Consider the following 23,718-nt stretch of genomic DNA (forward strand, 5'->3'; position numbering starts at 1 on the left):
TATCTAGATGGTAGCTCACCTCCTCATAGTATGTTAATAGATTGGCAAGAAAGATTTTTCATCAATCCATGCTGATTACTTCTAATGATATCATTTTCATTACTAAAATCTTGTATATAGTCCCTTATCATATGACAGGGATATGTACGCAGCATGCGTGACAAACTAAAAGGGTCCATGAGTGTTTCAATTGTAAATACCAGGCAACGATCTGCGCTGTAAAATACTACTCCAGGCATGGAAACCCACTTTGTCACTAGGAGTCACGAAGGATTTAGCATTTACACCATGGAAACTAATATTGCTTGTATGCATATTAGAATCATTTACTATGTTGTCTTGAAAAAACTCAGACAGGTATTTTGATTACCTGGATTTACAAAATCAGTACGTTGTTTATCCCCAAGTATTTCTTTCCAACAACTGATACAACATTTTTAGAATAATGAAGGGAAATATTCAAAATATGTTAAAGCTGAACTTTGGGCAAGTACAGTGGAAATATGTCTATGGGAAATCTATGGGAACAGTATAAGGCATTTACAAGTGCCAAAAGATTTGCAATTCTGGGAACTGCTGCAGGGTATCTCCGAGGTACACAGCAGGACATACACACCGGGGTGCACTTCGATATGACAGGCAGCATGACTCCGGACTCTTAGAGCTACCGCCTAGGTGTGTTTTACCTTAATGCACAGTGTGGGGAACCTTTTCTGGCAGCTAAGTATGGAAAAACCCACAACCCAAATTTTCAAACTTATTATGTGGCTCTTCTTCGAGGATGTTAAACTTACATTCAGAGAAAATTGAGTACTGTCCGTGATACTTTTTTTATTTGCACTAACATACAATTTTTCAGGACAAGCTTTCGGGGTATGTCCCCTTCTTCAAGGTCCAAGCAGTACTGATTCACAAATTTTTAAGCAGAATGTTAAAGAAGAAAACAAAAGAAAACAAAAAAAAAAGAGAAAACTAAACACATACAAATCAATGGTAATAAAGATAGCAGCAGAGTTAACTCTGCTGCTATCGTTATTACCATTGATTTGTATGTGTTTGGTTTTCTCTTTTTTTTGTTTTTTTTTGTTTTCTTCTTTAACATTCTGCTTAAAAATTTGTGAATCAGTACTGCTTGGACCTTGAAGAAGGGGACATACCCCGAAAGCTTGTCCTGAAAAATTGTATGTTAGTGCAAATAAAAAAAGTATCACGGACAGTACTCAATTTTCTCTGTCACAATTGCACTAATACGGCTACAATCAAATCAAGTAAACTTACATTCACTAATTTTCAACCCGATCTTATGTGAGAACTTTACTAAACTGTCCATATATTGTCCTTAATCACACTCCTATAAGAACGGTTGTAAAGATAATTTGTTAAGTCCTATGGGTGATAGTACTAAGCAAAAAGATCCACCTTATTTTTGTAATAAGATCCTATCCTTATCTCCCTTCCTTTCTGAGAGAATCAACTGATATAAGGCTGCACATCTTATCACCTTCAAAGAACGTTTATGATGTTGTTCAAAATGTCAGGTTTTCCATCAGGTGTTCTCCTATTCTTTTTATAAGCTCTCTACATGTTTTTCCAATATAATTTTTTTGACAGGCGCACACAATCCTATATACAACCCATGTTGATGAACAATTAAGGAAATAGTTTTTTTGGTACATACGTCTACCCTGTGAGTCCTTAAATTCTCTAATATTTTCCACATATTTGCATATTGAACATTTCCCACATGCAAACATACCTTTCAGAGCGGGATGAACATTTAGTGGGCCATGTGTACTCTTCCTGAACCTGCTGCGGATCAATGCATCGCCTCTAGTGGGTGCCTTATATGCAATCATCCAGGGTCTATCCCCCTGGATATTCTGCAATCTTTTAGCAAGCATTATTATATGTCAGTGTCTATTCAACAGATTGCAATTAGTCCCAGTAGGTTCCGTACCAATTTTCTCAATTTCCTTGCATTCCTATTTCCTGTTGTAATATATTTTCCCTGTCTTCCCTGTCCTAATTTCTAATAAAGGTTGGTGTATTTAGTAGAAGAGTCCGATATTACATTTAATATTTCTGTTTCTGTCTACAGTATTGATACCTAGAACAAAGGCATAGAATATTTATAGCTTGAATACTTAATACCTAGAAAAGGGACATAGGATTCTGTAAGACCTACCTGTAAGTTAGTAGGTATCTGGAATCAACTATGTATATGATGTTCCCACAAATGTATCCACTCATTTTATACCCACCAGGTCATCAAGGTTAGTTTATAATCTTTTAAAGATAAGCATAACACTAGCCAATTAAAGAAGGCAACCTCTGTAAATTGTATACCCTAACCCACTGCTGGCCATATATGGCAATTTCCCAGAATAGTCAACCACTTTCGAAACACTTGTAATCACAAAACAGCATCAAACAGATGAAGGCAATGTTTTTTACTATGGCAGTTGGTGGAATGGTGCAAGGGTACAATGATCCCTTTCATCGTTGTTGCAATCAAAAAATTATTGAAAGCAGCTGAAATTGATAGAACGTTAGTATGTGTATACCTGTACAAGACCCATATGGTCTCTCAAAAAAACAATATTTGTTTGGTTTTTTTTGGAAGTTTACCAATTAATGATTTGACTATTTCAGGACAACTATGGAGGGCAAGCACATGACTCTGACAGTCAGCCTGAAAGAAAGAGCTCGGATTCCTCCATGAGCCCTGATCTCTCTTTATCACCCCAGGACCACATCCCCATGAGATTCCCAAGCAAAGCCTCCCCCAGTGAAGGATACAGGAGATACAGTTGTGAAGAGTCCACTGAAAACAGCTATGGGAAGTTTGGCAAAGGAAAACATCAGTTTCACCCTTACAAAAGACAGTTCAGTGATGTGTTCCCTGAAAGTCTGAATTCTCTGTCTCTTGGTGAGAAGCCATTCAAAGGCATGGATGGAATGGAAAGCTTTGACAATGTTTGTGGACCTCCTTGCCCTGAAGAGACTGAAACTTTTGCACCCCTCATTCCTGATATATCAGATGAGACAGCATGGTGCAGTAATCTACAGTACACTTCCAGTCATGAAGAAGGATCACAGATGATGGTAAGAGTTTCATCTGCAACTGTTCACCAGCAGATTTTATGTTTACAGGACATTTACTAACTATGAATAACATTTGTGTTATGAAAACTAGTAATTTGGCAGGTGGGCCTGCCCTGGCATCAAAAGATTTATTAATACCAAACTCAGCCAATTGCACTGTATACCTGCCTAATGGTATAGGAAATCAGTAGTTTTAATACCTGCTTTGCCAGATACCTGGAATCACAGACCTGGAGTGTTGACATGTCACAATGACTTCACTTCCTATTCCAGGTCAGGTGTAAAACAAACATATGATCAACATTATAGCCAAACAACTATCTTTTTAGCATACAGCCCCAGTATTTCTCCTGGCATAAGTTTCCTTTAAAGCGGGGGTCCACCTATCTATGTTTTTTTTTTTTTTTTAGTTCATTCACAAACTTTTCTTCTCAGCATTACATACTCACATATTGTGTGTAATATGTCCGCCTGTGGCAGATTTCGTCGGAAAGAATAACTTATATTATTCACTGCAGGCGGTTTCCATCTTCATTGTGGGCATTTGAAGCCCACAAGCATTTATTTCCTGGATTTGGTGAATGCTGTGCTCCCAGCATTCACCGCTCGTTCCCGCACATGCTCAGTGGCATCCTGGGAAGCCTGAGACTAGCTCCCAGGAGTCTGGGAGAGGCTAGAAACACGCCTACTCCCACGGGAGGAGAACCAGGAAGTGCAAAGAAGAATAGAAAAATAAAAGGTAATTACGGCGATTTAAATTTTTTTAAACGGCATGTCAGCATCTAGGCAAGGAAGAGAATACATACAGATATTGTTCAAAATTTGGGTGGAACTCCGCTTTAAGTGTAAGTTGATCATATTTAGCTTTTTATTTTGCTGGTTCTATATGTTTTCCAGATGAATACTCTGAGTATTTTGATACATTTAAATTATTTAGCATATTTGGAAAATATACATTTTACTACAGTGTAATTTACATCACTGTGGCATAGTGTTTTCTCCAAAGTCAACACTTTTCTGACACCTTGCTGGTTAGTAGTTGTCATCCAATCCACTGATTGAGAAGTGGGCTTTGAATCTACAAGCTTTATTGAACATACGTGAAACAACACCAAACACATGTAAATGGGCTTAAAATCTGTTGACAGATTGAGAAACTGTTTTCCATACCTTACACCAGTGATGGCGAATCTTGGCACCCCAGATGGTTTGGAACTACATTTCCCATGATGTTCATGCACTCTGCAGTGTAGTTGAGCCTCATGGGAAATGTGGTTCCAAAACATCTGGGGTGCCAAGGTTCGCCATCACTGCCTTAGGCTCGGTTCACACCTAAACTGGCCACTAATTGCACAGCAACACTGTCCATCCCTGTTCTCGGTTTCAGGGACGAATCAGGGCAGACTCTTTGCCTGAATTCGGCCCTGAAACGGAGGCAAAGACGCACACGTTTCTGTGCAGTGCGCTCCGCAGCCGCCCCGGAGACATGTGAACTGGCTCTATAGAGAGCCGGTCATAATCTCCTGCTATGTAAATTGGATGCGGGGAAATCTGCATCCAATTCGCATAGGTGTGAACCCAGGCTCACGCCTTTGCACTTTTAACTACACACACTAGAAATGGCATTTTTTATTATTTTTTTTGTTAGGTCCTTCTGGTGTTTGAGTACCAAGTGTTCAATAATTTTGCTGTTCCAAATTCACCTCTCCTCTAATCACTTTGGGCATCCAATGGACCAGTCACAGTTATGTGTGTCCTAATTTATGAAATAAGTTTATATTAATTGGTCAGATATATTTGGTAACCTTATAAATCAGCTTTGCTAGGATGACACTAAGCTACAAAGGATGATTTCTTATTGGCAAAGGTAGGTCACTAAATGATTTAGATCTTTGCATTTTATTACAATTTTAAATCCTATATCTTCAACCAACAATGCACAGTAAATACCAGGCATTGTAAGTGAAGTATTTATTACAATATTGCATAAACTGCTAGGAAATTATACAATGAATCATGAATTCAGATGACATAAAATACAGTTTTTTTCCACCAATTTTCATAAGGTAAGATGCTTTATCAGTTATAAACGTTCAGTCTATATTTGATATAGTCTGGTAATTTTCATTTTTAGGGGTGAAAGTTAAATGCTAGTTAAAAAATGTAAAAAAAAAAAAAACACCATATATTTAATTTAGTTGTGTTTGATTAAATAAACATTACATTTATTTTACATGGAACAAGCATAAGAAACTAAATTTGTCTTGATAGTAGCCTCCTCTAATCCTCTGCACAGCATCACCCTGAGCCTCTGGGCCTATTAGGGCTCTGCTTGCACAAATATGTGTACAGGACAGTAGAGCACAGTGATGACAACATTATTGTGTTGCTTTTACTTTATTGTCCAATCAGAAGCTTGGGCCTGTCCTAGATCAGACTGTTTTGCTAAATGCAATAAAAAAAAAAACTTGCATAATAAGTATCAGGAACTGGCTGTGCAGTGTGGCATGGGTGTCTGGATTACAGGTAATATAGTTCACATATATATATTCAAAGTTTTTATTTATCTATTTGCTTGGAGTTTAACTTTTTACTACGTGAATAATTTAATAGGATCCATTGTGTATTCCTTGAGTTTGGTTTCTGTTAATGTGTGACTCCATATAAAACTCTCTTATTGCTTTATGTCAGCTGGCTTTGGGATTCTGCTGGTGGATAGATGACGATGTTTCCGCTGTTTCAGCATCTTTGGGGGCAGGTATGAAGGGTTCTTGCTCTGGTTTGCTTGAGACTGACTGTGTGTATTGGGTTGAATTTATTAGGAGAGGAAGCCTTACCAACCCATAAACCACAGCCGTAGCATAATATTATGAAACTATAGCCATAGCATTCCACATAGGTCTGATGGAACCCATTCAAATGAGAGGTGCATTGAAGTGGTCCAGCATGCATTGACAAAGCTTAAGCACTGCATTGCTTGCATATTGTAGTATAATAATTTCAAATGTCAAATGACTTAGTAGTAAGGCTTACTTAATGCTATACATGGCCAAAAAACCTTATCATATTTTCAAAAGGGGCTAATTGAATAACTTTGGGGCCCAAGACAGAAGACTATAGTTTTTACAAAAACTAAAATTCAGCCCTTTAACAGAAGAAAATTGACTATACTGGTGAATGTTGTATGATTGTGATTCTAAACTAATCTTTCTGTACTTAACATATATAAAAACACAAGAACAAAAATGTAATATAATGCAGCTTACCGGTCCTTATTTGAGGTGGATCCATTAGTTTTCTTTTGCCCTGTTAATGCAGTGTCCTTGTAACTGCCTGTGCAGCAAAACTGAAATCTCAAACAATGTTATCGACATTCCCAGCTATTTTGTGTGAACTACAAAGCACCCCTATAGAGATGAGGCAAGGGGGAAGTGTTTGCAGTCCAAATAATGAGAAAAGCTGCTCCTGCATAGATACAGAGCAGTGAGTAAGTGTTGTCATCTACGGACAGAAAGTCTTAGTGGCAGGATAACCAAATAAAAAAAAAAAAGAAAAAAGAAAATGAATGCAACTACTACATTTAAGGACTGATAAGCTGCAATATATTACATTTTTGCTTTTGGGTTTAAACATGCTTTTCCATTCATCTATCTCATCTTTAATAGCATGCATGCTCCCAAAATTCCAAAGCCTTGTTCTGACTGCATACTGTCACATTAACACACCTGTGCATGATCTCCTTGCATGAAATGTTGATTATTGAACTTATGTATAAATTTATACAGTAACAATTTGTACTATAAAATAAACTCTGAGGTGTACTCTGAACTCCCAGAAACTTTTTTCCATAGCAGGTCTACAAGGAATACTGAGAAAAGGCTCCTCTAATTGGATGCTTTAGGCCCTGTTCAGATATCTCACAACAAGAAGAAAGCTTTCTCGCTTGCGATTTTGTAAACGCGATTTTCATGCGTTTTCACTTGCCACACATTTGGCAGCCCATTCACTTCAATGGGCTGCCCTATGCATGTTTGTCACCCAAAGAAGCTCCTGCTCCTTGTTGGCTGACAAGCTAAAGTCATGTGTTCTCATGATTCTGTCACAATCGCTGCAAAATCACACAGCGCTTGGGGTGCCATTAGGAATAAAGGGCACCCAAAAGCACATCACGGGTTTTACCGCAATTTTTCCCCAATTTGCAAATGTGGGCAGAATGGAAGAATTACCTACTATAGACACACCACAGAAAGTAAGGTAATATCTCAAAATTAGAGGACAGTTGTCACCAAAACAAGTGTCCAAAGGTCTCCTTTTCACTCCTACACAGCTGTATAATTTTGGATTTCCCATTACTTTTTATCCTGGTGGCAAAGGTCTCCAGGACATATAATGAGGTTATGATCCCCACTAAGCAGACACAAACATCTAATGATTCCACTAAAAGTTTTGGATGGAGTTATATTTTCTGTTTCAATATTTTTATTGAAAGTTTTCAAGAATAGGGACCACAACGCAGGTGGAACATATCAAAACATTAAGAACAGGTATAAAAGGGGAATCAAATATTATACCACTAAATATTTCTGACACGAAGGGTTGCCATATAAAATATAAATTCAACATAAAGAAAAAAGGTTCTTATAAAGCAAACAGCAATACCACTCAGCACACCCCTGCCCGGGGAAATATTAGAAACCATACTTCATCACCACCCACTGGTGCACTGGCATGGGCCATGAGTATACTTAATTAAGTAATAATTAAAAGAAAGAAAAGACAAAGAAAAGAAAAAGGAACAAAAACAAGGAGAGGAAAAAGCAGAAACAAAGCAAAAGGAGAAAGAAGAACTGTCCGAACGCCTGCCTCCACTGCCCACACTCCACAGTCAGCTGGAAGTTGGAGATACTTTAAGCGGTTGTAAAGGCAGAAGGCATTCTATGCATTATGATAAAAAGCCTTCTGTGTGTAGCAGCCCCCCTTAGCCCCCCTAATACTTACCTGAGCCCATCTCTGTCCAGCGATATGCGCAAGTGCCTTGTCCGTCCGGGACTCTCCCTCCTGGTTGGCTGAGACACAGCAGTGGCGCCATTGGCTCCTACTGCTGTCACTCAGTCAGTTAGCCAATCAGAAGAGAGAGGGGGCAGGGCCGAACCGCACCTCAATGGATACACGGAGCTGCAGCTCAGGTGTCCCCATAGCAAGCTGCTTGCTGTGGGGGCACTCAACAGGAGAGAGGGGCCAGGAGCGCCGAAGAGGGACCCCATAAGAGGAGGGTCCTGGCTGCTCTGTGCAAAACCATTTCACAGAGCAGGTAAGTATAATATGTTTATTATTTTTAAAGAAAAAAAATGAGACTTTAGTATCACTTTAATCCAGGATGGAGTTATATTTTAAGAGTCTTTGCCACCCCTGTTTGTGCATAAGAATAATTGTTAGCTGTGCAGTGTGGCAAAACAAAGAGCAGGGAAGACTGGGTTTTGTAAAATTTGGCATTACTTTTAGCCCAGTTTTACATAATAAATGTGTTTAATATCAGCTAGAGCTTCGGCTGTCAAAGTCGTCTAATAATGATTCAGCAGGAATAAATTAGTTGGCATCAAGAGGCATAAATTACATAAAAAAGTAAAGCTTATACAGCTACAAAGCAGCCTAGAAAACTATAAAGCTAGCTACAGCTTCAAAGCAAAGTCACGTAACAATCAATATAATGGCTTCCTCTACTAGTTTAGGTTCTGTTTTCATTCATGTTTACATTCAGGAAAACCTTTACAAATTCAGTAACCTGTGTCTTAAAAACCTAAAAATGGACCTGTTTCAACCATCTGAAAAATTATTTTTTTTGGAACTGTAAAATGAAAGAAAATGCATTCAGATTGCATTTAGTTTTCACTAGAATGGTGATGGAAACCAAATATTACAAAGCTTTTTTTCCTTTGTAGCTGGGCTCAGATGTGAAACTCAAGCCTCACTCTTTGGTTATGCGACAACAAGAGAAAGAGCAGAGGATGTATTGGTCCCAATCTCCAACACAGCAGATCTATTGTACTCCACAGACATTTCCACAGGTGAGTTCTTTCTTTTTGCACACATTTCTGCTATGATATGATCTTCAGTTTCGAGTCCTAGAAATGTGAAGAGATTTTGTTTCTCACTATTTTTTGTTTGTCACTACATTTTGACAATATTTTATATAAGCAATGACAAAAATATATAAAAAGTTTTTTTTTTTTAAATAAAACTAATAAAGCTTCCCTTTAAAGTGAAATTAAAGCCATACTTTATGTTAAAAAAAATGCTGATAGCAGGACTTAGAGGACTTATATGCTCCCTTTTTTTTTTTTTGCTCCTCTGTAATTGCTCCTCATACTGTCCCCTGGCCGCACTACCTGACTTCAGGTATGTGGATGCACCCCATGCCTGCCAGGACCCATGGAGCTCTGCCGGGGTCTCCACTTTGTATGCTCTCCCACTCTAAACTACAAGCTTACGTGCAACTGCTCCCAGAGCCAAAAACACACAAGCAGAGCAAGAGTCACAGAACCAAAGCTCTGGAGCAGCTGTCAATCACCACTGTGGAGGAGGAGAAGAGGCATGTCTTTGGTTCTCTGCTGCCTGTGTGCGGGTATGAGCTTATAGTTCAAAAACAGGAGCGTGTACAAAGTAGAGACTCCAATAGAACTCCATAAGTCCCAGAAGGCCCAGGGAAAGTCCACATACCTGAGGACAGTCAGCCCAGCTGGGGGACAGTATGAGAAGCACGCACAGAAAAACAAAAAAAAACAAGAGCATGTATGTTCTGCTATCAGCATCTCATTTTACAAAATAAAATTGGACTTTAATATCGCTAACTTTAAAAATGGCTAAATCTATTCCAGAGCTATTTATGGATGTATTCTACAAGCAGATGACACCTATTTGTAATGCATTGATCTAATCTGTTTCATTTAGTTCAACCCCAATTTGCAAGGTTTGAAAAAAGGCTTTGTTATAGCACAGACAAAGGTCCAGCTAGTACTAGTTAAAACATTTGACCGGACTTGATCTGTAATTTGGAAGACGTTTCACTGATATTCCAGCAGCTTCTGCTCTTCTGAGCGTACATTAAATTGCTGAGCTTCATTTTTTGACACTTGGAGGGATTTTCCTGAGTTACAATCAGAAATCCTTAACTTGAATTCTACTACTCTCTCAGGGCAAAAATCACAATTCATGTCTCCAATTACTCAAGGCAACAAGCGGAGATGAATAGAGAAAGGTTGCATAATTTCTGAACAACCAACAGACAACTGTGACAATACATGGACAACAAATGTAAAAAAACAGGCAATGATTGCAAGGGGGGGGGGGGGGGGGTGGAGGGGTGGGGGGGGGGATTGGTAATTGTAACAATATGGGTGCAAAATAAAAAATGATATGGTGGAAATGCTTGCACAAGGAACAACCTATCAGGATAAGATGTACAAATCAGACATAGACGGGTAACAATTGGGAAATAGTCTAATGGCCAACTAACAAGCCATTCTGACAACACTTGGCCAACAAATTGACAATTTGGTGGAAAGCTGGCCTCACCTCACTATTGGCCCGTAACTGAAATCTGCAGCCTTTCTGCTCAATAATGGGGCTTAGAACTTGGGAAGTGACACGGGCAACCCCAGAAACCCAGGATGCTTACACAGAAGAAGGACCAGACATACAGGTACATGTAGACGACTACTATGTGACTTACTGGTTGTGCTGGATTAGGTAAATATGTCATTTCATGTATGTTTCAAAGACACAGCAATGATGCGCATGTGTTTCAGATAATACATGGCGACATTCTTTCATTCAATAAGTATTGAATTTTTGTTACATAATATGACACAGCCCTATATAATTTCTATAAGCTGGACTTCAGATGTGTACAGTGTTGACTATTCCACAGAAGATAACAAGTGAGAAGTGACTTTACCTAGTAGCAGCATACTAAAATTCTAGAAGATCCTTATATGATGGATGATGTTGTCTGTTTATTCTTTTTCTAAACTGGGTGCATCCATGTATGTTATGATAGAGAGCTATTTGCATAGGTCTTCTCCCAGCCTACCGTCTATCATCTTGTTCCAGGTGTATTGTTCAACATTGTAGGTGTCCTGAAGTCAATACTGCTGAAATCACATTTCATAATTATAAAATGAAGAACAGGTACCTCCCTTTATGAGGTCTGATGCCAGTATTACTACAGCGCATTGGCAAAAGTCATTGAAACACAAGTAAACAAAGAAATGCCTTAGGCTGAAGAATAACATTGACAAGCTGCAACATGCTATCCTCTACTGTTATCAGTATCTACTGTATCCACCTGCAGACTGGCAGCCTGACAAGCTGTGAATCATGTATCCCCCATTCTTAAAGGCCTTAAGGAGATTTCCTTCATAATGTTCAGAGCTGTCCTGCTGCAAGGTGTATATTGGTGTAAATTCGCTAAGCAGTGAAAAATCTTTACAACTTAGGAAACAGAAATGTGATTTTTTTATTTTTATTTTATTGCCTTAACCTGCAAGGCTCAAATCTGATCACATTATTATAATATTTAGTAATTTTTCCTGAAAGCTGCTTAACTATACAGGAGACTATGCATTGTACCATTTAATATATAAAATAAACCTTGCGCTGAAAATATACAAATAAACCATACAAAACAGACTGCTGCACTTTTAAATTTCCTGAATACTGGAAATCGGGCAAATATAAACAGATAAAAAAAACTCAAAAGTAAAAAGTGCACACATAGATGAACTACAAGTGATATGTAACCACAAAAAAGAGTAGTGACTTTAAGTCTGGGTTTACACTGGTGTGACACGACAGCCGTCCTACTTTGGATCCGACTTTGCCCTGCGACTTGAAGCCGACATTTGTCCGACTTTCAATGAACAGGGATCCGACTTGGATCCCCGCCAATACCATGCACTGTGTTTGGTATGAATCTTGAGGGGGAACTCCACACCAAATTTTAAATAAAAAAACGGCATGGGTTCCCTCTCCAGGAGCATACCAGGCCCTTCGGTCTGATATGGATTTTAAGGGGAACCCCTCTACGCCGAAAAACGGCGTGGGGGTCCCACCAAAATCCATTCCAGACCCTTATTCGAGCACGCAGCCCGGCCGGCCACGAGCAAGCACCCCCCCTCCTGAACCGTATCAGGCCGCATGCCCTCAACATGGGGGGTGGGTGCTTTGGGGCGGGGGGGGCCTGCGGCCCCCCCCACCCCGAAGCACCTTGTCCCCATGTTGATGAGGACAAGGGCCTCTTCCCGACATCTCTGGCCGTTGGTTGTCGGGGTCTGCGGGCGGGGGGCTTATCGGAATCCGGGAGCCCCCTTTAATAAGGGGGCCCCAAGATCCTGGCCCCCACCCTATGTGAATGAGTATGGGGTACATTGTACCCCTACCCATTCACCTAGGAAAAAATAGTGTCAATAAAAAAACACACTAGACCGGTTTTTAAAGTAATTTATTAGGCAGCTCCAGGGGTCTCCTTCCGACTTGGGGGGTCTCTTCCGACTTCTCCACGCTCTCCGGCCTCTTCTCCCGCTCTCCAGTTCTTCTCCCACTCTCCGGCCTCTTCTCCGCACTCACCGGTTCTTCTCCCGCTCCCCGGTATCTTCTGCTGGGCACCGCCGCTATCTTCTGCTCTTTTACCGCTCTTTTGCTAGTGGTGGCCCAGTCTTCTCCATTGTCTTCTTCCCTCTTCTTCCGATGTTGACACGATGCTCTCTCCTGCTGTATTGCCCTGTGCGCAACAACTAATATAGGCATGGGGCGTGGTCACCGGGTGGTGTGATCCGGTGACTCCGCCCCTTAAGATGTCACTGTCCCATCATGCCCCGGGCGGTGACGTCATAAGGGGCGGGATCACCAGATCACATCACACCCCATGCCTATATAAGTCATTGCGCACCGCGCACACGGCAATACAGTGGGAAAGAGCGTCGTGTCAACATCAGAAGAAGAGAAGAGGGAAGAAGACGACGGAGAAGACCGGGCCACCGCTAGCAAAAGAGCGGCAAAAGAGCAGAAGATAGTGGAGGAGCCTGGCAGAAGATACCAGGGAGCGGGAGAAGAACCGGAGAGCGCGGAGAAGAGGCCGGAGGAGAACCGGAGAGCGGGAGAAGAGGCCAGAGAGCGCAGAGAAGTCGGAAGAGACCCCCCAAGTTGGAAGAAGACCCCCCGGAGCTGCCTAATAAATTACTTTGAAAACCTGTCCAGTGTTTTTTTTTATTGACACTTTTTTTCCCCAGGTGAATGGGTAGGGGTATAATGTACCCCATACTCATTCACATAGGGTGAGGGGCCAGGATCTGGGGGCCCCCTTATTAAAGGGGTTCCTGGATTCCGATAAGCCCCCCACCCGCAGACCCCCACAACCAATGGCCAGGGTTGTCGGGAAGAGGCCCTTGTCCTCATCAACATGGGGACAAGGTGCTTTGGGGTGGGGGGGCCTCAGGGCCCCCCCGCCCCAAAGCACCCAGCCCCCATGTTGAGGGCATGCGGCCTGGTACGGTTCGGGGGGGACGCTCGCTTGTCCCTACCGCTTTTCCTGACCGGCCGGGCTGCGTGCTCGGATAAGGCTCTGGTATGCATTTTGGGGGGACCCCCACGCCGTTTTTGGGCGTAGGGGGTTCTCCTTAAAATCCATATCAAACCAAAGGGCCTGGTATGCTCTTGGAGGGGGAACTCATGTTGGTTTTTTATTTGAAATTTGGCGTGGAGTTCCCCCTCAAGATCATCAGAGCACAAGTCGGATGCCAAAGTCGGATCATGCAAGACGGCGATCCGACTTCAATGATAGTCAATGGACTGAAGTAGGATCAAAGTCGGACCAAAGTAGTACAGGGAGCATTTTCAAAGTCGGACCGACTTGTGTTGGACCAGTTAAGACGGCTCCCATAGGGAAACATTTATTTTCACATGTCATGCGACATGAGCTCCCAATGTCGGAGCGTTTGTCGTACCAGTGTGAACCTGGCCTAACACACATCTTCCAGTAAACTAATTTACATCAACTAGGTGATATTATCTGTGTCGAGAAACACAAAGCTGCTGAAATGATCAAAGTATTCAAATTGATAAAAAAAAGACGTGCAAAAACTACAAAAAAATAAATGATAACACCTTCTTAGTAAAAAATATCCAGAAAAGGAAAAATATTGTGTTACAATAAGAGAGGAGACTCATTGTGCAGTATATCCAAACAGTATTTAATAAAAAATTAAAAAGTTGCACTTACAAGAAATATATTAAAAACAAGAGGGATCTGACTGCGGCTTCCACCATCAAGTCCAGGACGCATTGACGTCAAAGCTCCTCTTTTTAATCTGTAGCAAGGTCTCAGGCCTCCTTTGGTCTGATGAGAACCGCTAGGGTCAGGGATAGCTGACATCCTTCTGTATGTGGTAGGTTGTGAGGCATAGTGGGTGTATATTGGTTAAAGTTATTGGGCGCCAGACACTTCTTGGATGCAAAAAAGGTTTTATTTCTTTTAACAGTCCTTTTTTTATTTTTGGGGGAGAGAGGGTTAGGGCCAGGACACCCTTAGGTAGTTGTAAGATTACTTGGCAGACTCAGAGACTTCAATAGGAGGACAGCCATTCAAGGAAAGGCATTCAGCAAGATGCCACATCTGCATGTGCAGGAATCCTGTTTCCTATGGCAACAGTCTTTAACAGATCCAAACACAAGACTTAACAGTTCCTTCACTCTCACTACAATAGCTCCTTGTAGTTCTCCAATACACTGAACTCCTGGTCTCTCACTAGACCCACTGATTCACTATCACTCAATCTCTTGAGCTCCTTCACTCTTCATGGTGGTATCTTCCTCAAGCGTCATCCCCGCTTCTCTGCTGGGTCCCTAGCTTGGCACTCTAGATACCTCTCAAGCTTTACCCACGCTTGCCTGCTCAGTCCCTAGCTTGACACACAAGGCTGCTCTGGAAGCATCACCTCCACTGGCTGGGTCTCTGGCTTGATTCCCACTGAAGTTTCCCAATTCTTCACTGTCCCCAGTTGGTGAGAATTTTACTCCAGTACTTGCTTCAGTTACTCACTGTGGTCCCTGGTAATAAGGCGGATAGTCCCTTCCTAGCGACAGCTTCCCCTCTACCCCCGTCCACTGACAGGTTCTGCAAGCCGCAATCCCAACCCTGCACTGCTCTCTTGCTTCTGGATAGGCCCTCAGAAAGCCTAGCAGGCAGACGCCCCCTGGATAGGCCCAATCTCCGGCCTAGCAGCCCGGGCAATACGACACATGTCCACCCAGATAGCTGTCCAGGTGGCACAGAACACTGATCACTCGACTCCACCCGAATATTTAGGCTCTACCAGCAGGCTAAGGGATTCAAATAAAATCCTGGCCCATTTGCTGAGATACCCCATATACCCATAACCTGACCTTGCGTTGCCCTTCTTGTATCTAGTACCACCAAGTACCCGGCTACATAGTGGTAGAAGAGAAAAGCGCAACAAGGCCAAACATGGAGAAATAAATAGATCTCTAGCAATCAACCAAGATAACTACTCCTGGCAAGCATATTTGTGAGGAGCATCCATGCCTAAACTCTAGAGTGCTACAAATATTTTTCTTGAAAGTGAAACTTTTTTATTTTTTATTAAATACTGTTTGGTTATACTGCACGATGAGTCTCCTCTCTTTCTATACACACTCCATGGTTTGAGACCAAGGGATACTACTGAGGTCAGTGGTGAGCTCTTGCGTTGAGGGGTGGTAGCTGAGAAGTTCATCGGTGAGCATGCAGTCTGTCTCTGCACAAGTGCCGCTGCATAGCTGGACGGAGCTGAATGGAGCTGGATATGAAAGACCTTGATCTCATGCTGTGCACAATCTCCTGAAATATAGAGATCATGCTGATCTGGTAAGAGGCTGTGTGTTAAAAAGCAATGGTGGAGGACGGAAGCACTATTAGAGCTTAATAGTGATATACACTGGGAACAGTACACGTCTCAATATTTTTTTATGCTTCTACAATTATATGGACACTTTGTAACAACAATATTTTGTGTTATCATTTAGTTTTTTGTAGTTTTTGTTTTTATCAATTTGGATACTTTGATCATTTCCGCAGCTTTATTTTTCTCGACACAGATGCATTCACTTAATTGATATCAATTAGTTTACTAGAATTGTACCATTAAATGACCAAATGATGGTCTAGTTGCTGGATTAAAAAAAAAACCCTGGAATGTATGGTGTGAGCTACACAAAAACAGCATCCTGACCACTTCAGTCTAATAGACCCATGCCCTCTTCCAGAAAGACCAGAATATTTTTGTTTCAGGGCCGTGTGAGATTTGCACCTTTTTTTACATTTGTAACTTTTATGAATGTGATATACTTTTTTTTTTTTTTTTAAACAGATGTGGCTTTCATTCGGTAGCATTGGATATACATTTTTATTTCAAACATTTTTTTAGCAATAAAAAAGGAACATAAACTATGCTGATTGCAGATTTTTTATTATTATTAAAGGTAATAATTGATTGTAAGCTTCTTGAGGGTAGGGACCTGTGTGAATGTACAATGTATATGTAAAGCGCTGCGTAAATTGACTGCTGTCAAATTATGCAGCGTTTTACATATACATTGTACATTCACACAGGTCCCTACCCTCAAGGAGCTTACAATCAAAGGTCCCTAACTCACATTCATATACTAGGGCCAATTTAGACAGAAGCCAATTAACCTACCAGCATGTCTTTGGAGTGTGGGAGGAAACCAGAGTACCCAGTGGAAACCCACGCAGGCACAGGGAGAACATGCAACCTCCAGGCAGGTAGTGTCGTGGTTGGGATTCGAACCAGCGACCCTTTTTACTGCTAGGTGACAGTGCTACCCACTACACCACTGTGCCGCCCTATTTAAAGGTTTAAAGAGGGAGTCCACCTGAAAAAAATTATTAAAAGCCAGCAGCTACAAATACTGCAGCTGCTGACTTTTAATAAACGGACACTTACCTGTTCAGGAGTCCAGCGATGTTGGCAGCCGAAGCCGAGCAATAGCTCGGCTTCGCCATTCTGCCATTCTTGGTGAGGGAATAAGGAAGTGAAGCATTGCGGCTTCACTTCCCGGTTCCCTACTGCGCATGCGCGAGTCGCGCTGCGCATCCTAAGTGGTCCCCGCTATCTCCTGGGACCTGTGTGTTTCCCAGGTGACAGCGGGGGTGGTGCGGGAGGGGGCGTGACTCCCGCGGTAGTCTATTCCCGGAAGTGGGTGCAGATACCTGTCCAATACAGGTATCTGCACCCCCCTCCCCCCTGAAAGGTGCCAATTGTGGCACCGGAGGGGGGGAGGAATCAGATGAGCGGAAGTTCCACTTTTGGGTGGAACTCCGCTTTAACTCTGCAGTGGGTGTGTTGGATAGCGGCAGAAAGACCACTGCTTCCACACAGAGAGCAAGGGTCCTTCTCAGCAGCATGCTGGCAAAAGGCAGGCTTTTCTACCGTGGCTGCTTTCTAAAGAAAATAAGCTATAAGACTTTTCACACCTTTTATATGTTGTATCTGGTATGTATTTAGTGGATTTCAACCTTAAAGTTTAGTTGGGAATGGGATTATGATACGCAGTGCTGTAGTAAACTAAACGTTATTAAGCTTCACAGTTTCAGGGTTCACCTCTACCTAAAGCAGAACTTTACTCAAAAGGGGAAGTTCCACGATTCCAATTCCCCCTCCTCTATCACTTTTGGGTACTTTTTTTGGGGGGGGGGGCAGATACCTAGTTTTGATAGACACCCACTCCCACTTCTGTTCAGATTGCCTAGAGTATTTGTAGCTGCTGACTAATTTTTCTGGGGAGTACTAAAGATCCTCTTTAACTTATACTTTGAAGCTGAACTACAGACAGATATAAAAGATACTACATAAATTATTCTACCATCAAAGCGGTATTAAACCCATCTCCCTGTACTGTACCCTCCTGCCCTCCTGTACTATGTCCTCCTGCCCCCCTGTACTGTATCCTCCTACCCACCCTGTACTGTGTCCTCCTGCCCCCCTGTACTGTATCCTCCTACCCACCCTGTACTATGTCCTCCTGCCCCCCTGTACTGTATCCTCCTGCCCCCCCATACTGTATCCTCCTGCCCCCCGTACTGTATCCTCCTGCCCCCCCCGTACTGTATCCTCCTGCCCCCCTGTACTGTATCCTCCTGCCCCCCCCCCGTACTGTATCCTCCTGCTCACCCTGTACTGTGTGCTCCTGCCTGCCATGTACTATACCCTCCTGCCTTCCTTGTAATGTGCCCTCATAGCCGCCCTGTACTGTGTACAGACATATATATATACAAGCCACTGATAGGCTGGGAGAAGTATTTATGATAGGGGGGCAGTGTGTATAGAGATGGGGAGTGTGCACAGGGGAAAAGAGGGTCAGTGTATATAGGAGTGCAGTATGTAGAGAGGGTAGGACAGTATGTATAGAGCGTGAATTTAATTTGGGATAATTCCCTAGTTGTGTTTATTTGTTGATTCTAATTAGACTAAAAAGCCACACCCCATATGTAGCATAATTTACCACACCCACTATTTGCCGTGACATGCGTAGCAAGCTGCCGGAAACCATCTCCCTAGTAGGGGCCCCAGTGCATTACCTTGCCTAGGGGCCCATGATGCCTGGTCCTGAGCATTCATGAGCTCGCTCCATGTAAAAGATACCCCAGCATGGGCAAATAGGCCCCATCCACAAATTCACCTACTAACTTTTTAAAAAATGTAAGACTGACTTACATAGAAAAATAGAGCACATCAAATTTTACCCTGCTTGTAACGTAGCTTTCGTTACAAATGTGATTGTATTTTAGGTAAAAGTACCCAAGAGACAAGTTACTTAAAATGTTTTAAGACACGAGGAATTACCTGCTACATGTGTTTGGCACAACTACATACAAATATTAAACTGTGTTCTGTGAGTTCTATTTTAAGTCGAGTCGTTTACATGTGCTATCAAGTCTGTGAAGTATTTGCCTATTTCCCTGAATGGTGAATCAAATGGGAGAATTTACAAGATAGTGAGACAAGTCTTCTGACTAATAATCTAAATGATTCATCATTACATGTTTTAGATTTGTTCGGAATGTACCTAATAAAGAGTGCTATGGATTACAGAGCCATTTAACAGTAAGGTGTTTTTTTTTTAACATGATTATACGAGCATTATGCAACCAGGGGGATTCGTGAAAGCAGATGGGTTGGAATTTATACAATCCTATATTCATCTCTGTGAGAATCAGAGAAATAGAAATTACCTGCTTTTAAACAACCCACCACATAAGCAATAACTGGAAGAATGCCCAACATGCGGTATAGTATGTCAAGAGAAAAGAAGTACAGTAAAACTTTGGATTGCAAGTAAGTTGGTCTGAGCGTGTTTCACAAGATGAGCAAATTTTTTACAATTAATTTTAACTTTATAAGTGTCTTGCAATACAAGTAGCAACTGAGTAGTAAAGAGAAGAGAGGCGTCTCTAAGTGTAGCAATATGGTTACATTTAATGAAGGTACAACATTTAGTAACTCACATAGTTGATGATTAAAACAGGCACATCTGGTTCACAGGTGGATTCCCACCATTTCGCCCCGTACAGAGCCCGCACTTTTTAATGTGTGACGGTCTGTATTCAATTGCTGCTCTGGCATAGACCATCAGTGTTCTTTGTACCACTTTAAACACCTAGAAGAAGGTGAGAGTGTAAACGTATCTCACTATAAAAGTATTCTATGATCAAGGATCGAAGAGGGAAAGGAAGCAGATATACCCCTGGATGGGAAGATAAAGAGATCTAGCTGCATTCTCTATAGGGAGAGTGTATTAAAGGCTATTTTGACTCTGTAGTGAGGTCAGATATTTTAGGTGAGCGAGCACTTTACCTGTTGGTGGTAGGTCACCAAAAGCAATGCAAAGATAGAAGAATATTTACAGTGCACAAGTGGTTTCCCAGGCTTTTTTGAGATTATCGTTTATTTCATTATTCACATTATTTTTAGTTTGTAATTACATGGAGTTGTGTGAGAGTCATTAGTAGACTTCACATACTTATATCAATACTTTATAGGTGGATTTAGATTTAGTAGTATCCACTCACATACCCGCTGCGCCACACTTATTTACACATTTTGTAAGAAGTTTTGTATGGTTGTTGTCTGTGAGGAAGTGTTGGCTGCATCTTTGCCTGGGTTATAAGGCATTATTTGTGTGTTTATTTTACTGTTGGGTGGTTGCGCTGATTTGTTACACTATTTTATAGGCACATCTAAGTATGTAGGCATCCAGCTTCAAGCCTCGCGTTCAGATCGCTCTACTGCAGGGTAGTCTTCCCGGTCACGATTGCAGACTGACAAAGGTGAGAGCCGGCAGTGCGGAGGACGGTCTATGTGGACAACTTTACCCTGGATGCCTGCAATACTTAGATGTGCCTGTTTTAATCATCAGCCATGTGAGTTGCTAAATGTTGTACCTTCATTAAATGTAACCATATCTGTATGGATGTCACACCACTTCCTCAAACTCAACTTGTCCAAAACCGAGCTTATAATATTTCCTCCCCCACGTGCGACTTCCCCTGACTTGTCTGTCAAGAGCAATGGCACAACCATCTACCCCTCCCCACATGTCAGGGTGCTAGGTGTTATCCTGGACTCTGAACTCTCCTTTCTGCCCCACATCCAATCACTTTCCAAAGCTTGCCGGCTCAACCTCCGCAACATCTCTAAACTACGTCCCTTTCTAACCAATGAAACCACAAAGCTCCTGATTCACTCCCTGGTTATCTCTCGCCTCGACTACTGCAACTCCCTCCTCATTGGCTTACCTTTAAATAGACTATCCCCCCTTCAGTCCATCATGAATGCTGCTGCCAGACTCATCCACCTTACAAACCGCTCAGTGTCTGCTACCCCTCTCTGCCAATCCCTCCATTGGCTGCCACTTGCAAAACGAATAAAATTCAAAATACTAACAATAAGTTACAAAGCCATCCACAACTCTGCCCCCAGTTACATAACTAGCCTAGTCTCAAAATACCAACCTAATCGCCATCTCCGTTCCTCCCAAGACCTCCTGCTCTCTAGCTCCCTCATCACCTCCTCCCATATCCGCCTCCAGGACTTCTCCCGCTCCTCGCTCATACTCTGGAATTCCCTACCCCAATCTGTCAGACTGTCTCCAAATGTATTTAAATCCTGTATAATAATAATAATAATAATAATAATAATAATAATAATAACCATATTGCTACACTTAGAGGCGCCTCTCTTCTCTTTTACACACTGTAGCTCCTGCTGAATTCTACTTTATGCATCCCCTTTTGACACTTTGTTTTTTTCACCACAGAGGTATTCCTACCTACCTACATTTTTATATGAATAAATGGTTGTGGAACGAATCATAAACAAAGAAAAGAGCCCCCTAATGGTGGACTTTTAAGGCACGTAAAAAAGGTTAAAAGTGTGGTAATATAAATATAGTTTATTCGATTCAAACGTTAAAAACACAGTAGTAGTGTAGCAGAAGTTACATGGAATGCATAACAGACATTTTATACACAACTGAGGAATGCTCTTTGCACCCAACGTGTTTCGGAGTGTGTATCTCCTTGCTCAGGGGTGGGTATGAGCAAAAAGCATTTATATTCTAAAAAGGTATATAAAAAAAATAAATAAAAAATTAATCAGTAACAGTATTCAGCAATTATATAAATGTAACAAAATGTTATCTCCATGTTCCTTGCACTTACATTGTTATAATATGTTGTTCATTTGGCATTCCATGTATTTCAAATTAAAAACAACAAACAGTGGACACGGTCTGTCTACCATACGAATTCCTGGTTCCAAAAGAGTGTACTAGTTTTCAATTTGGGTATTCCTGAGGAATTATTTTATCATACTCAAATAAGAGATGAAATGCAAAATTTGTTCAGGCAATAGTGGGGGAGGGAAATAGGATCCTCCCTTGGCCTTCCAATGTTGTTAGTATATGGGTAGTAACTATAAGTTGCAGGGATAAACAGGTATCTGGCAGCACAGACCGGTGTCTGTGCTATCACATTGCTGTATGACACCAGTCTGTGCTGCCAGATACCTGTTTATCCCTGCAACTTATAGTTACTACCCATATACTAACAACATTAATCGCTGGACCGTAAAACAATTCTCAGGACTCACCTTTCGGCCTCAGTGTATCCTCAGAAACACCATATTACTACGCCCTCTATTGGCCTCCTCCTTCCCTTCTTTTTTTGGAAGGCCAAGGGAGGATCCTACTCCCCTCCCCCACTATTGCCTGAACAAATTTTGCATTTCATCTCTCATTTGAGTATGATAAAATAATTTCTCAGGAATACCCAAATTGAAAACTAGTACACTCTTTTGGAACCAAGAATTCGTATGGTAGACAGACCGTGTCCCCTGTTTGTTGTTTTTAATTTGAAATACATGGAATGCCAAATGAACAACATATTATAAGTGCAAGGAACATGGAGATAAAATTTTGTTACATTTATATAATTGCTGAATACTGTTACTGATTAATTATTTATTTATTTTTTTAATATACCTTTTTAGAATATAAATGCTTTCTGCTCATATCCACCCCTGAGGAAGGAGATACACACTCCGAAACGCGTTGGGTGCAAGAGCATTCCTCAGTTGTGTATAAAATGTCTGTTATGCCTTCCACGTAACTTCTGCTACACTACTACTGTGTTTTTAACATTTGAATTGAATAAACTATATTTACCACACTTTTAACCTTTTTTACGTGCCTTAAAAGTCCACCATAAGGGGGCTCTTTTCTTTGTTTAGCTTCATTATTGGATGTGGCACAAAATACACAGCAAGCTGCCGTTCTATAATAGACTTTCTGGAACGAATCATATGAGTTTCCATTATTTCTTATGGGGAAATTTGCTTTAATATAGGGGTGCTTTGGATTACAAGCACATTTCCGGAACGAAATTATGCTCACAATCCAAGGTTTTACTGTATATTAAAGGTTCTTATTTTGTGTGGATGAACAATAGGATTCCATTCCATTTTTTATTTTAAGTTTTGGATAGAGTAGATAACAGTTTAAACCTTTAAACTTTTTTTTTCTTTGCTGTTTGTGGCTCCTTTTCAGGAAATTTTCTATCACTTCTAGTTAAAATGTTGTAATAGTAAGTGAGCCCCTGGTCATTAGCAAGATGGGTAAGGCTAGAAGCTCCATTACCTTTTAATTTCTGTTGTTCTATTGGAGATTTCCTCACATTCTCGTCACAGTAAATATCAGTCATGTAATCAGAACATTAAGCGATGGAAAGCTTCCCTAATGGGACACAGTCAGCAAAAAGACCCTGACAGAGGTTCTAGCCCTCCCATACTCTTTCCATAACTAAAAAAAAATGTAGGAGAGGGGGAAAACTTGAGATTGTATTGTCATGGAACTGAATTCCCTTTAATTTCTGTTCTGTCAAACACCTGCCACCTGGACAGGAAAAGAGGGAAAATCACAAAGCGGCAAACAATAAGAACATAACAGAGGTTTTAAAACTTTCCAGTTATACTAGAAAAATGT

At 41.3% G+C, this 23,718-nt stretch overlaps 1 protein-coding gene across 3 annotated transcripts in view; it reads left to right on the forward strand.

The window, feature by feature from the left end:
• Positions 1–23,718, forward strand: part of FOXN1 (forkhead box N1) — a 134,077-nt gene that overhangs the window by 82,340 nt on the left and 28,019 nt on the right. For all 3 annotated transcript variants that reach the window (XM_073616763.1, XM_073616764.1, XM_073616765.1), the window contains exons 4-5: positions 2,653–3,105; positions 9,045–9,170. In XM_073616763.1, the coding sequence (XP_073472864.1) occupies positions 2,653–3,105; positions 9,045–9,170 (579 nt within the window). The remainder of the gene's footprint in view (positions 1–2,652; positions 3,106–9,044; positions 9,171–23,718) is intronic.

This window comes from Aquarana catesbeiana, linkage group LG02 (assembly GCF_042186555.1).
Source record: "Aquarana catesbeiana isolate 2022-GZ linkage group LG02, ASM4218655v1, whole genome shotgun sequence".
NCBI lineage: Eukaryota > Metazoa > Chordata > Amphibia > Anura > Ranidae > Aquarana > Aquarana catesbeiana.